General features: G+C 36.4%; 1 protein-coding gene across 2 annotated transcripts in view; it reads left to right on the forward strand.

The window, feature by feature from the left end:
• Positions 1-15,623, forward strand: part of LOC149770778 (F-box/WD repeat-containing protein 8-like) — a 49,948-nt gene that overhangs the window by 11,344 nt on the left and 22,981 nt on the right. For both annotated transcript variants that reach the window (XM_089949126.1, XM_089949127.1), the window contains exons 5-8: positions 2,350-2,525; positions 10,195-10,415; positions 13,042-13,239; positions 13,524-13,651. In XM_089949126.1, coding sequence (XP_089805252.1) covers positions 2,350-2,525; positions 10,195-10,415; positions 13,042-13,239; positions 13,524-13,651 — 723 coding nt within the window. The remainder of the gene's footprint in view (positions 1-2,349; positions 2,526-10,194; positions 10,416-13,041; positions 13,240-13,523; positions 13,652-15,623) is intronic.

Below are 15,623 nucleotides of genomic sequence, written 5' to 3' on the forward strand. Positions count from 1 at the left end.
CATGAGTAAACCCCATACACATATAAAACCCAGTAACTAAGTGCAGTAGGCCTGCAATGGCCACCAGTCACTTTTGTAAAAAAAAATTTTTAAAGCTGAACACGTGTACAATTTCATACCATTTCACTTTCCAGCTAATAAAGCAGGCATTTTTTACGAGTCAATTGTCTGCATCTAATAACACCGCCAAGCCAGCAAACATGTTGGCGGATTTCGTTTTTTGATGTTTATTAAATTGTGAGAATCTTTTATCCACTACCGCATTGTCTGATGCTTGGTTGTGTATGCAGTTAAAGAAGAAATACATGTTGGCTATTGTTTGAGCAACGATTGTATGCAGAATTAATTGAAAACAATCACAAGGATGACATGATGAATTGACTCATGGACCAATAGTAAGTAACATTTCCAATAATGTTTTTTTTTGGCATAACACGTCAAGAACCTGGTGATATTGTTAAATTTCAGAAGCTATGCCATGATCGTATTATATTAAAATTCATACATGAACTTTTCCCCAAAATGATAATAAATGTTTTACACACTATTTCTCGGACCTAATAAATAAATAATTCCCGGTACAAGAAAAATACACATACATGTATTTAAAATTTCAGGAACCATGCCACGATCATATTAAATTCAAATTCATACGCAAACTCTTCCCCATAATGATAATAAATTTTTTTATACACTGTTTCATGTACTTTGGAAAAAAATGTTTTTTTCATGTGTGAATAAATATAAGAAATTTCGGGAGCCATGCCACGACCGCGTTATATCCAAATTCACGTTAAAGCGGGGCGCGTTATAGCGGAGTTGCACTGTAGTATGTAGTATTTTGTCAAACCCGTATATTAAGGACACATGCAATTTGTCCTATGTGGATATGTTGCAGTTATATAGAGGTTCAAATCATGAAATTAAGAAAAGGGACTCAGTGTCCTTTATCATCAAACACCCTTTTTATGGAATTGTGTCATTTATATGGAGGTCTCCTTATAATGAGGTGTCTGCTAAAGATGGGATTTGCTGCATTTTACATGGTTTTTGAGGTAGAATAAAACTGAGTATTCATTTTATTGCAGAAAAAATACTTCAGATAAAATCACTCAATTATGACCAATAATTGGATTGAGAACATGTGGTATGGATAAGTGAAGTTTGGTTAAATAGATTATGTCTTGCTGTTTTGAAGTATAAATGGAAATTTAAGCAGGTTATACTTATGGGTGGTTTTATTTCAGAGCTGATGGGAAAGAGAGTTTCACACTACATAATTATTGCTTCGTACTGATAACTATTCCTTCTTTAGCAAATCATAATAGAATGGACAGCAAAATAATTACTCACTTCAGATAACGAAAACCTTAACTGATGCCTAAATCAGAGGAAGAATATTTTGTCAACCTGTATGGGGTCTAGAACATTCTTCTCTAAAAAGTGACAAGCTGCCTTCCCTGAAAATTAAATGGTCTGTCCTATAGCACTGTCAAATATTACCAACACACATGTGTACACACTCTTATGATACAATGGATAGTAGAATAGAATGGAGTGTTTACTGCTTTCAGTAGTTCAGTGGAGGGGGGTGTTTGTGATGCCTGTATCATTTAGAGTTTATCTTGATACTCACCATTGTAGATGGTACTATTATTCAAGCTCGCTTTTAAAAATCGTAGGGAATTTTTCTCAGCATAATAAAATGATCATTTTGCATCTGCATTGTAGTGAGGGAATATCAGAAATGCAATGGCCACTCTAGTTAGAATGTTCGAACATGTTTGTTACTTTTGAAATTGACTTGACATGTGCCTTCTTGCATTGCCCCAATTCTTTTGTTGTATCTATGTTGATGGATGTTCTACACTCCAGAATGACTAAATATCAGTAGGGTGTTTGCAATATATGCAAGGAATAAAATGCTCCCCTTGCTGATGCCCGTCATAAAGTCAAACTCCATCAATCAGGAGTTCTATGATTTAGCTTTGGATGTCTTTGCTTTCTCCACTGATGACTCATCCTTCCCACAATCACTACTGCATATCATTATTTTTCCAGATGAATTACACTTTGTTCCCGCCACAGAGCTTCCTTCCCTGGTGTCACTGGGAGGGAGAACGATAAAATGTACACAAATACTATTTTACTTGTGGTTATTTTGTGACCTAAATTTTATATTTGTATGCAGGAAAAAACATATACAACAGACTTGGGGTTTATGACACCCTTGGGTCATGATAGTAGGAATAATCAAAACATTTGAATTTCTCAAGGTGAACTGTGGAAGTAGCTGTATTTGTAATATTGAGACAGTGTATTTTATTCCACTTTTTTATAAATTTCCAGTTACTCAAGTGGAGAGGTGAAACTTTGGCACAAATCTGACTTGGAGTCCACCTGTATTTTCCAGCCATCTAGCTCAGCCTTAGTTATTGATGATCAGTCAGAGACAGGAACCTTGGACAATATCCTCACTCATGTTGCAGCTTCTGATAAATACATGGCAGCATGTTACTCACAAGGTAGGTGTTATCTTTTCATGAGCACACGGTCGATTGTTGTAGAACCTGCCTTGGCAGAAGCTGGACATAGCGAGTACTTGGGCATAAAATATGTCCATCCATCTGTATGTCCACATACTCGGCAGCTCCATGGTCTGCAAACCGTTTTTCTCCACACAATTTATGCATGGAAATTCCATGACGCTTATTGAACCTTTGAAACCATCATTCACTATAGTCACACCCATGTTCTACTTTAAGTTCTTTATGAAACAAATGAGCCTGGTCCATTTCCATCCTGTCAGACAAGTCCTCTCCGTCACTCTGACATCGTCAAAACCATTCCATCATCACTCGGTCATGCTCAGTGCTCTTACCATCTTTCATTGTTTTTCTAATGTTCTTTCACTTCTTGGAATCACTGTCTGAATAGAATTTCAATATTTTGTCACTCTGCTTCTTTATATTGTAATTAATTGATGAACCAATACCATATGTGTCACAGCTTTAGCACGGAAACACCACAGTCCAGTTTTTTCAGTTGTTCTACTTTATCTTGTATTGATATTGACTGATGCTTATGCTTGACACCACCACTGACACTTGAATTTTTCTTAGAAGCCATAGCTAGGGTTAAATGTAAGTAAAATAAGCAAAGAATCACACAAACTGCAAGTACCACCACCACCAACTGCAGTATAAACAATCCAAGTGAGTGTGTGCCCAGTGAACTAATTTGGTGGTGTCGAGAATTTCAAGTGCCCTCTCATAATTTTGTCAGGACTAAAAGAGCTGCCAGACCATCCATTGCTGGAAAATCAGTGGTGTACCTGTATCTTAAATTAGCATATTCATTCACATATGTGATCAACAGTAGCAAGACAACCAAGCGAAATGAAAATACTTGAGGACACAAAACTCTGTTTCACAGATACATTTTATTAATGAGAAGCTAGTTCCAGAGTTTGAAGTTAATTTGTAATCCTGAATTGACACTCTAAGATTTCCTCACTGATGAGATCATGGCATCAATATTTTTATAATAGAACAATAAAAAAAAATAACTTTCGTTGATGACGGCTGTTTCATGCCTAAATATTCCATGCCTTTTAATGAAAGGAATCTTGTTTGATTGTTAATGTTATAATAACTAGTCTGGTAACCTGCTAGCATGCTTCTTTCATTGCATTCCACAAGAGCAGAGAGCAGACAGATCAGGGAACCAGACTACTTAACAACAACATATAGTGTTTTTGCATACACATGAAGGTTGTTGAAACCAGTTGAATAATGTTAATGATCTCTCAGCAGCTGGGTATCTTGAAAATAAAAGTAATTTGACATAAAAATGAATAACTTCGTTAGAAACAGCATTTTATTGACAATTATTCTTAACGCAAATTTAAAACATTATTCAGCCATTAAACAGATCAGTTTGCCTGCCCCCCCCCCCCCCCCCATGTGGTTTTCTCACTGTCCAGCTAGGATGGTAACATTTCATATTGTTATGCAGGTTCATCGATAACTCTAGTTTTCGCTTATTAGTGCAGTCTGTGTTTTTGGACCCATTGTGTGTGAGAGGTGTATAATACACACAAACAAGCAACTTCATAATTATCTTCTCCAGTCATTTGTCATAACATTGCCGAAGTAGGTGACATGAAGGCACCAATTATTTACCTTGCTTGAATCGAGAACCTGCATGGAGTATTCAGATACCATATTCAGCAGACAGGAAACAAAGCTCCACTCATTGGTATATTTAGCAGGCAGAGTAAATAACATCTTCACTCATTGGTATATTTAGCTGACCGAGTAAGTAAAGCTTCACTCATTGGCATATATAGCAGACAGAGTAATAAATCTTCAGTCATTGGTATATTTAGCAAACAGAGACAATAGATCTCCACTCATTGCTATATTTAGCTGCTTAAGTGCAAAATATAAGGAATCATGATGTCACTATGTTGTGGATGTGTTGAAAAATGGTTGAAGAACATAACTGAAGCTTTTTGGGTGATACTTGTTACATTTATGATTTTATCTTAATGAAAACCTCCAGATCTTGGTGGTCTACTAGTGTCATGAGATTTATTATTGACTATGGTGCTATTGATTGTGTTAAAAAGTACATGTTACATTTATGATTTTATCTTACTGAAAACCTCCAGATCTTAGTGGTCTAATAATTCATGAGATTTTGTAACATTATTGACTATGGTGCTATTGATTGTGTTAAAGATCAACATTAAGTACTAAAATGTTGCCAGTTACTTGATTTGGTTCTGTAGTAACATCCATCCGTCCGTCACATCAAATCGACTTGACTCAGATGCTTGAAATTTTTTTATATATATTTTTCATCTTTAAACATGTTACCCAATGATAGTACCTCAGGAGAACTACTACTACCTCACAAATCCAGCAGTACAGATAAAACTTTTAGCTGAAAAGAGCTAAAAGTTATCTGCCCACCTAGGTGGGGGTCATGTAGTGATCTCCCCTTGATGTTGGGATTGGTGCCAAAACCCATGAATATCTCAGAGTCTACTTGCACTTGTGCTGAGAAGCATGTTCTCATCATGAGAGACCTTGCAAAAGCCAAAATCATTGTTGATAATAGTTGGAGGACTTCACAAGGAAAGTACACTCCATCTATATCTCCAACTTTTTCTTTTTTTCTGTGTTGACAAAGTTCTGTCTTTACAATTGTAGCGACACTTTGTCATTTTTACACATTAATTGTACTTAGGTACTTGTGCAGGCAGCCTATGCAACTAGACATAAAAGTTTGGGCTGTACTTTTATGATGTTAATGTGCAAGTCCTTGAGACTTTAAGAAAACTCTTTAATATATGTATAACTCCACATGTCTGGATGCTGTACTTCATTGCATTTACCTGCATGGGTTGTCTTTCGACCTCTCTCAGTATAGTAGTAAGCCTACATGCTGACATGTCTACAGTGCAGGAATTTTTGTCGAATAAGGAAGATAAATCAACAAAGTGCTCTCCAGTTACAAAACGCTGAAACCTACACAGTCAGGGACAGCACTGGCACCTATGTCACCACCACAGGACTCCTCATTGCTGGCTATACCTTTAAGCCTTGCTTCCTCAGGATTCCACTTTACAGCTCTTGAGGATAAACATTGAATGAATGAACAAAACAAAGTATCCTTTTACACCACTGATACACAGACAGGTCACATGGATATAGCATCCCATGACCCATCTCAGCATTATGACTCAGACGACATCCTCCCAACAAACATGGTCCATTCCATTTTGACTAGTCTAGGCCTACTAAAGGATCTTCAGGGAAAAAGACCTCAACATAAAAAGTTCCCAGAAATCAATATGTCATCCAGTCTGTTGAATCCGGTATATACAGATAATTATGGCAACCAGTCTGACCCACATATGGCCTCACAGCACTCTCCATTTACAATGCTAAACTTAGTACCTCTGCTTCCAACAGATGCCACCTCTCAATTCTCTTAATCCTTGGTCAATAGAAGGGACTCAAATTGGTAACCATTTGGAAATCACCATTTCTTCTTCAGGGTGTTCCATGAGTATTGTTAACAGCAGACCTTGACACTCTTTATGATGTCTAAGCCAACTCAAGAGATTTTAGCCTGACCTCATGCAAGCAGACAATGATGCTTGCTCATAGGCTCCTCCTTCACTTCCTGATTTCAGCATGTCATGGAAGGACTTATCCTTCAGAGACTCCATTGAAAAGGCTTTTCCGTCTTTTACCTCCTTCTCCTACCTTATCAGCCACCTGGTCCAGAGTTCCAGCACTTGTTGATCTTATCATGGGAAAGGAAAAATCCAGCTTCAAAGTACTTCTGCTGAATCACAGACATTTTGAAAATATTACATCAGCATCAACCATCCCCTTTTTTCACAGACATTAGCCAATGTCATCATAGCAGCTTCAAATTTACAATTTGTGGAACGGATGCACTTTTCACCTCCACCTTTTTTAAGGACCATCATAATTCCAAGCATTGATTACAACCATTATCCTCTAATCTACTTTTTAATGGCCAGATCAATGAAGTACACAAACAAGCCACTAAGGAGATTAATTTTCCAACCCTTCAACCGCAACACTAATGCAGGGAAGTTTTGAGACACCAAGAAAAGAAACTAAGGGATTTGACTCAAACACCAGCCTCTGTTTTTTTCTATCGTATTCATAAACCATGGTTCTTTGGAGCCAAAGTGGACAAAAGACAGAGAAGTAGCGATTGCTTACACCAGAGTTTGTCTTCACAACCACCTCCATTTCTCAAAAACTGACATCATCTCCAAGCTGCCTATCCCAGAGATCCTGGTAGGGGAAAGGCTTCAATTCTTTCCTGCCAAATTGGACAGTATATGCCACGATGATCATTGAACCCATCAAGTGGTTTCCGAGGGACTCTGCATCACTTGCAAAACAACTACTCTGTCCAGAGTCTCGTCAGCTACAAACATTCCAACAGATTCATTCAAAGCCACCACCTTGCAGCAAGAAATAAACTTCTGCAGAAAAGGGTGATTGAAATCATTCAAAATTCCATGTGATTTTATTCCAGACTTTCCCTTGTCCCAAAGGCAAATGGTACTCTGTGCCCTGCCATTGACATTTCCCTCAATCAATTCATTCACTGTCTTTGGTTCTTGATGGAAACACCATGGCACATTTTGAATGCTATTTAAGAGACAGACTTCACAAGCAGCATCGACTTAAAAGATCTTCACATCCCTGTTCACAATGCTTCCAGGAAGTTTCTTCATTTTACATACAACAACATCATTTATAAATTCTGATACTTCCCATTTGGACTCAGCATCATTCTCTGAAGCTTCACTCATCTGAACCATTTTATGGCACAGGTCCAGACCATTGCCAAGGCAATGGCATCAAGTTACCTGGACAGCATCCTGCAAAAACAGCATAAGAACACAATATGATAAGTCCTGACACACTGCTTACTATCTGGGTTTCCTCATCAACAAGAACAAATCTATCTATTACCATGTCAACAATTTTTTCCATCTAGGTATGGAATTCAACACACAGATAAATAGTTCAACACACAGATAAACAGAGTACATCTTCAAGAATGGGCATTGAAAATCAGGATCATGGTGGCTTCATTACTTTCAAAGGAATCTCTCTCTGCATGAGAATTTCTTCACCATCTAGGCTTGCACAGTGCAGCAGAGGACTTTATCATTTTATGATCACCTTTTACAAATGATTCTTTTACCCCATTTGCGACCAAAATTTTGCCCTTTGGACCAACCTCTTCCCATCTACTCAGATATGAGGTACCATCTGCAGACTTGAAGTGACCTAACAACTCGCAGTGGGTATGCCTCTGCCACATCCTCCAGAGACCACAGTCTGTGCAGATGTAAATGAAAAAACTTAGGGGCACACCTACTACTGCCTTTTTGGGAAGCCAGGGGAGTGTGGTCTCTCCAAGATCAGCATCTACATATCAATATTCTTGAGATAAAAGCCATTTTGAAAGCCTTTCACTGTTGGCAGGAATTTTTAACTGGAAAGGAAAACCACATTCTGTCCAACAGCTCTACAGTACTGACTTATCTCAAATGGCATCGGGAAACCAAGTCCCCAGACCACTGCATACTGATGTGAGACTTTATAAAGTAGTGTCATCAATAACACATGATGTTCAAGTCTGTCATATTCCAGGACATCTAAATACAATAGATTCTTTGACCCAGAACAATCATCTTATACAGACGGAATGGTCTCTCCTTCCTTTGTTTTCATTCAGATATGCACCCGATTGGACCAGCAATTGGTGGACCTGTTTCCAACAAGGTGAAATAACAAGCTCCCAACCTTTGTCTCGCCAGTCCCAGATACTAAAGCCTGGGCAATCAATGCACTATCCGTAAATTGGAACAGTGTGAATGCATACACCTATCCTCCACCACCTCTGATTCCAAAGGTGATACAGTAGCAAGAGAATCGAAGTGTCACCTGAACCTCATTGCACTACTCAGATGGGAAAAGTTATGGATCAATCAGTGGCCTTTATATCACAGTAGAAATTCTACAGAAAATTGAAAATTTCTCTCATCTGCTTAAACAACCACGATGGCATTTGTTTCAAACCATACCCAGGCCTACTGAACCGGTATGTCCGGATCATAATAAACTGGCCTTCAGAAATAAAGTTCTCTCAACCGGTTGTGGAGAGAATCACTCATGCAAGGAGGCCCTCGACTCTATAATCAAATGAAAATATTTTACACAGTGCTGTACACAGAAATACATTCTACCACTTCAGGCATATATGCCTCAAATAGCTAACTTCCTTCTCTGTTTCTTTGATAAGAAAAAGTCAAAGGTTACCACTCCATAATCACTTTTGCTTTTCATCATCATGGAAGAGAGGATATCTAACAAACCAAAGACTTATCTTATATCTTCTCTAACTCTGATTATACATGGCCAAAATCATTGGCTCTGTGGAACCTATCAAGTTTTTATCTGGGAGGACTGGATTTGTCAGGTAGTAGTTCCTCTAAGGTATTTGTGATTGGGTAAGTTTTCACAAAGAAACACATTTTACTAGAAAATATTTGTTTCCCACCATAATTAGATTACTGAAATACAGTTTGTGACAATGAATCAGTTACATTTTTTGGCAACAGTTTCATTTTTAAGACTTTTTTTATAGCTTTTACATTATAACCTTATAAACATGATTTTGCTGAGACTGCTCAACCTAGGTCTTATGAATTAATTTAAATTGGTGTGTATGCAATTTCATGGTTTCATTTTTAAAAAATTACATATTGGTATGTACTTAATTTCACGGATCTTTCCTTGGAAATGAAGGTAAAAAGATCAAATATGCTTCTCGGTGTCATGGTGACTTGGATATTAAAAACTTCTTTCTGAGTCATTTTGGTATCACTTGTAGGTGTCATGTAGTTACAATTTTGGGATGTTTTTGTATTATTTACTGCAGTGCCTGACATTATAAGGGTTATTTTGTCTTTACTGTGAAACAATACATGCCACACTCTTCAGCAATCTCTACACTTAAATGCCATAGAAATTATACTTTGTATGGCATTTGGGGTATGATATTGCATGTTTAACATAAAAAATATGACACGTATTTCTGAAACATAATATCAGATATATCATGTGTAAAAATGATCGCCTTGATTCTTGTTCTTGCTCTTCTCAGATTAAAGAACAAACAGTGCTACTGTATGCCTGTGGATATAACTGGGGAGATTATATTTCTCTTACAAGAAAAAGTGGTTGAAGGAGGAAATTATTTATAATGATACAAGGTTATTCACTTACATTTCATACTTAAAAAAATTTGTTAGTAAATAATTTTAATGATTCACATGTGTTTTTACATTCTTGACAAAGTAGTTGTGAAAATGTTTCACTTGGAAGCAAAGAGGAAAATTCTTGACAGATGAGTGGATTTTCAGACAGTGATGTTTTGGGGTTTCATTTTCAGTACTCAGACATAATACAGCATATTTGCAGTAATTAATTATTCCCAAGAGGTTGTCAACAGGGTTTGGGATGATGAATGATGTAAATATAAGAAACAAAACAACTGCATTTACAGCAGGTGTTTACTCATGTTTTGCATTTTTAAAGTACATACTTCTCATTACAGGGAATGTTGATATTTGGAGTCTAGAAGCAGGAACACAGCCAGTGTCCACCTTTAGTCTCTCTCAGAACATGTCCCAGTTCAGTGGAAATACCAATATCAATCTGTCCAGGAAAAGTTGTCCAACACTTGTCTTTACACATGGTCCATTCGTGGATGTGATTGCAAAGAAAAGTGCAGAATCTGAGTTTTCTGTGGTGAAACATATTGCTCTCACAAGTTGGGTAAGTTTTTTTTACCATAAAGTACCATGTACAATGCAAACTTTCTTCAAGTTGTTAATAGTGAATATAACCTTTGGCATATACAAAGGAGCCATGTATACTCACTTTGAAGTCGAGGCAACTGAAAACAGCAAAGATCCTGATCTGCCATAGCATAACAAATGTGCTGATCAGGGTTTATGTTTGTTTGTTCTGCTGATTACTCTAAACAAACTGCATGGTTTCTGAGAAATTGTAATAGAACATGTTGTTGACATAATGTCATTACTTGTAAACTTACACACATCCACCTCTGTGAAGCTCTGAAGATAGTTGTAGCACTCTCCTCATCATACTTGGTCTTATATAACCAAGCTGTTCTAAGATGTATCGTGGTTGTTATGTCAGCTGACCCTTTCTTGCACCTTCCGCCAATCCATTTGCTCAGCTGTTTCTAAAGCATTGGCAGCTGACAATCATAGTTGTCCACATGTGGCCTGCCTTGATGTTGTTTTGCTGTGGATGTGGTCCTTCTGACAGCTCTATGCTCAGGTATTTGATTCAGTAATATTGAAGTGTCAGCCATCAGTTCTGTAGCCATGTTTCTCTGCATATTTCAGCCTTAAGCTTCTGCTTAGTGGTATAGGATGTTCACCGTCTTGACGTCTTTGAAGTGGTAGTGAACAGACTTACTCGAGAAGATAAATCTGTACATTTAGATGAAGATGAAAATTCTTTACAGTCATGATTTTCAGAAACAGTCACCATGAAATCACCAATCACTACCTTCTCACCCTTTGAGAAGTTGAAGTCGGTGATGGTAAAATCGATTTTAATATTTCTTACTCCCAAACTATACATGTGTTTTATCTTTGGCAGTCCAGTATACCATATATAGTCACTTATAAGATGAGTCAAACTGCAAACTACTTAGACCCAGATCTGTCAGCACACAAAACTTGAGCAGATCCAGGTCTTTGTCGTTGTTTAGGAGTAATCAGTAGAACAAACAAACATACCCTAATCTACAGGACTTGCATTATGTAATGGCAGATCAGGATCTTTGTTTGCAGGTTTACTTGACTTATAAGCAAGTATATACAGTACACAGCATTGCAGAATGAGAATTTTTTTCTTTGTATTAAAATTCTTATAATATTTAATTATAACAAAATCCTTTGCAGTCTTCCGAAAATAAAAATTTTACTAAAGTACAAGTCAAGCAGGCTCCATTTGTGTTTGTTACTCTTACAGCTATAGGTCCTTTATAAGACTCTGATTATACAGCTGTTTAAATAGAGATTACACACTTTGTATCACTCCTCATTGGAATCATTATTTAAGCACCTTGTTGATCCTATCTTATTATCACTACTTATAAACAGAAAAGTCATTTTGACTTGGGGTTTTCATCTAAAGAGTTCTTACAGTGTTCGGTTGGTCTTATTGAAAATGATGCAAATTGAAAATTTTTTTATTTCTCCTTCTTCCAAATGGATGGTTATATCAACATGGGATTTTCGCCAGTTGTCTCCGTGTGATACTTAGTTGATCCAGTATGGATGCCATGATGGACATCTTGAAAATTATGCTGTCATTACTCCTGCTGAATGGACTGTCACATTGACAGTTTCATGAAAAGAATTACAATGATGTCCACTTGGTCCTAAATGAAAATGGTGCCAGTCTGACATACAATATGTCTGCCAAAGCAGCTAATTTGAAGCCACAAGACATATTGTATGAACAAAAACCAAGTAGGCACAATTAGTTTATTTTTATACATAATATCAATCTTAATTTACCATTTAATTTATAAAATCATACATGATGAAGTGAAAAGAGAAAAGCAATTGTGCAAATGTTCATATTTATCCTAATGTTGTACTCTAAGGTTTCATACTTTGCATATGGCTTGTTTTTTATAGGAATAGAATTTGCCATGTATCCCTCACTGGTTTTCCTGGTTATGTATAAATTAACCAATATATCTTAATTATTGTTAAAATAACTTTTAATTCCCTTTATTTTGATGTATGATTGTTTGGTGTAATTTGAGTTAGAGTATAAAGCATGGCCTTGCTTCAGATGTGCACCTCTCAAAAGACTGCTATCTCCACTTAATCATTTTCATTCCCTGGACTTCAGAAGTAAATTGGAAAAAAACAAGCCAATAACTCTTGGCTTTTTATGAAAAATGTTACTTAGAAGCTCATGTTGTCTACTCAAAATTAATTTTCACTATTTTATTAACAGCTAAAGTTGGTGTACTTTGGACTAGTTCAGACTCATTTTTTAATTACACCAGAGCAACCATTTTGATCAGCTGTCTGCTGTAGCTCATGCATAGTTTCACTAATTATCACATGTTAAACAGTTTAAGACACAGGACATAACACTAACATGAGGGTGTGACAACATTCCCTCCGTTGTGCATGTTGCCAATACAGTCGCATACACCTTGACTTTTCTTTATTAGTGGAGAGATAACATTTGCAATATCAAATACTGGCATATGGTTGTGCTGAATTGGCTCCCTGACATTTCTTGTAAATTAAAATCTCATAACTCCGTACAGATATTTTAAGATTTGTGAGAGAAAAACTTTAATTATATTTAATATCTTATGTATTTCAATTCTTTGTAGATATCCCACTGTAAACTATTTGAGGCAGAGTGTGAGAAACCAGCTGTAGCTCTGGGTCTACATGAGAAAGTGAATTTTTATTATTTACACAAGTCAGAAGAAGAAATTAGGGAAATACACAACATTGCCGGTGTCAGTATCAATGGAATCGACATCAAGACTGATCCACCCCTGCTGGCCGTTATGTGTGGCTTGGGAGTAAGTTTCTAGGAAAGAATGTATAGCATAGGTCAGTGAACACAAGTTGTGTTTTTTTCAGATGTTCACCAAAATTAGATTGTGTTCATTGCTCTCTTTAATACCCTGTAAACAAATGTAAAGTAACACTTGTAACTCTTGCAGCAGAAACTTTTTACGTCTCATGGCACTAAAGTGTCATTTGTAGTAATTTACTTTAAGTTATCTGACCCTCGATCACTGCTTTACAGTTTACATAAGCAAGATCTGTGAATCAGTATAATTATTTCTGCTTTTATTCACAGGTAAAATTGTATGATCTCATTAGTGATAGACTGGTGACATCCCTGTATGGTCATACATGGAAACTAACATGTATTAACCTGGAACACAGTCCACCCAACATGCTTGTTACTGGCTCAACTGACAGAAAGTAAGTGAACTGCCATATATACTCACCTGTAAGTCAAAACCATCTACAGACTGCACTGACCCATATCTGCCATTGCATATTGTGCTGGCAAATCTGGATAATCAGTGCAGTTTGTTAGGATTAGTCAGTAGAACAAACAACATAGAGCCTGATCTGCAGGTGCATTATGTTATGTCAGATCAGGGTCTTTGTTGTATGCATTGTGCCTTGACTTGTAAGTATATACAACATTGACTCTATAGCATAACTGTATATGATCACTACATCTTGTTATTCCCACTGAATGATCCTTAGTAAGTATAGTACACCCTCACTAAAAGGTAATACTGACAGTATAAAGTGGTCCATTTATGAGGTAGGTATGGTGAAGGACTACATTTCACTATTTAGTAGTAATATTATGCATGGCTCATGCATCATGGATTTTGGAAAATCAACATTTCTGCATTGATATTAATACCTCTAAGATTTTGTCCTTCACATGCCAGATATGGTGGTCATTGTGGATGTCCACATCATGGTTCATGGACGCATTCAGTTTTATTGCTTCAGTGGAAAAGTAACAATATAATTATGTAATAATGGATGTCCACTACATTGCATGTAACTTTTCTGTCAGTTTAGCTACAGAAGACAGTGCAGAATATCTAAGTGCATCACAAAATATAAAAAGTTTACATATGTGATTTTATGTTGAGAGAGACAGACAGATTTGGCTTTTAAACAAACAAAAAGAAACAGAAATCACATGTTAATGTTAGCAGGTTCTTAGAAGAAGAAAGAAGATAATGAATACGATTGTTGTTGTTGTGGGGTTTAACACCATTTTTCAGCACACGATAGGCTATACATTGATGGTGGAGGAAGAACCAGAGAAAACCCCGGAAACAACCACCAACCCATGAGAAACTACTGGCAAGCTTTCTCACATTGTTATGTATATTTGATTTAATCTATATCTGATTTAATTGTTTGTAAGTTTTAAAATCTTTCTATTTTTTTTTAAATTTCATTATATGTCAAAATAATATAGTTCTGTTTACTAGGAACTAGTACTTTTTCCAGAAAATAGTTTGACCTTGACTGTTCATTTCTGTAAACACGTAAGGCTGACCTGGTTCCCGACCTTAATTCAAATTTAATAACAGTCACGTCAACAAGTTCTTTTTTTAAATTTATTTTATTGTGAGAGTAATAAGAGTGAGATTGAGGCTGTATTTAATTTGTGACCCTAGGCTAAATAGTTTTAGTGAAGTAAACAACTCTTTTATTTTTATTCTTAGAGTAAAATGATTGGTTTTTGTCAGGGTCATTCTGAGAGTATGTGATGTAAACATGATCACGTGACCCTCATACAGGTACCCATTCTGCATCTCAAAATTACTGTATAACCATTGTTTTAGAGAAATAATCTGTCTGGGCTTAAAAATGCTTGATGTCAAGCCCTTTCCTTCTGTTGAAGCCAGTTTTCAAGTTATATGTTAATTTTTCTTCAGATTATTTGGATTCTAAAGGATTAATTCTTTTTTCCTGGAACTATACACATGCTCATACGAAATTCTTGAACAGAGACGTTTCTTTAAACAAAATTATTCAGATTTCCTAAACCGAAGGATTATTTCTTGAGTTTTACAAGGAACTGTAGACAACCACACTGTACAGGGTGCAGCATACGTCATTGCCTTCCATCTTGAATTCTTCGTCGGGATCAAACTTGAATTCGTTAGAACATTTTATTATTAGGACTTCTAAAATTTTATTCGTGGATTATTCTTGAATTATTTTTGGATTTTATTCTTAAAACCTTAAGTTCTTATTTTTTCATTTTTACAGTATTTTTCCAGGAAAATAAATTATTTGTTACATTTTTCAAAGCTTGTTGTTTTCACTCTTTCTTGTGTTACTGTTTATTTGAACCTAAATATGTAACATAAGAACATACCCACATTGGCCAAATCCGAGACTCAAACCC

The sequence above is a fragment of the Sinohyriopsis cumingii genome, unplaced genomic scaffold (assembly GCF_028554795.1).
Source record: "Sinohyriopsis cumingii isolate HCF-2022 unplaced genomic scaffold, ASM2855479v2 utg002371l, whole genome shotgun sequence".
NCBI classification, from domain to species: Eukaryota; Metazoa; Mollusca; class Bivalvia; order Unionida; family Unionidae; genus Sinohyriopsis; species Sinohyriopsis cumingii.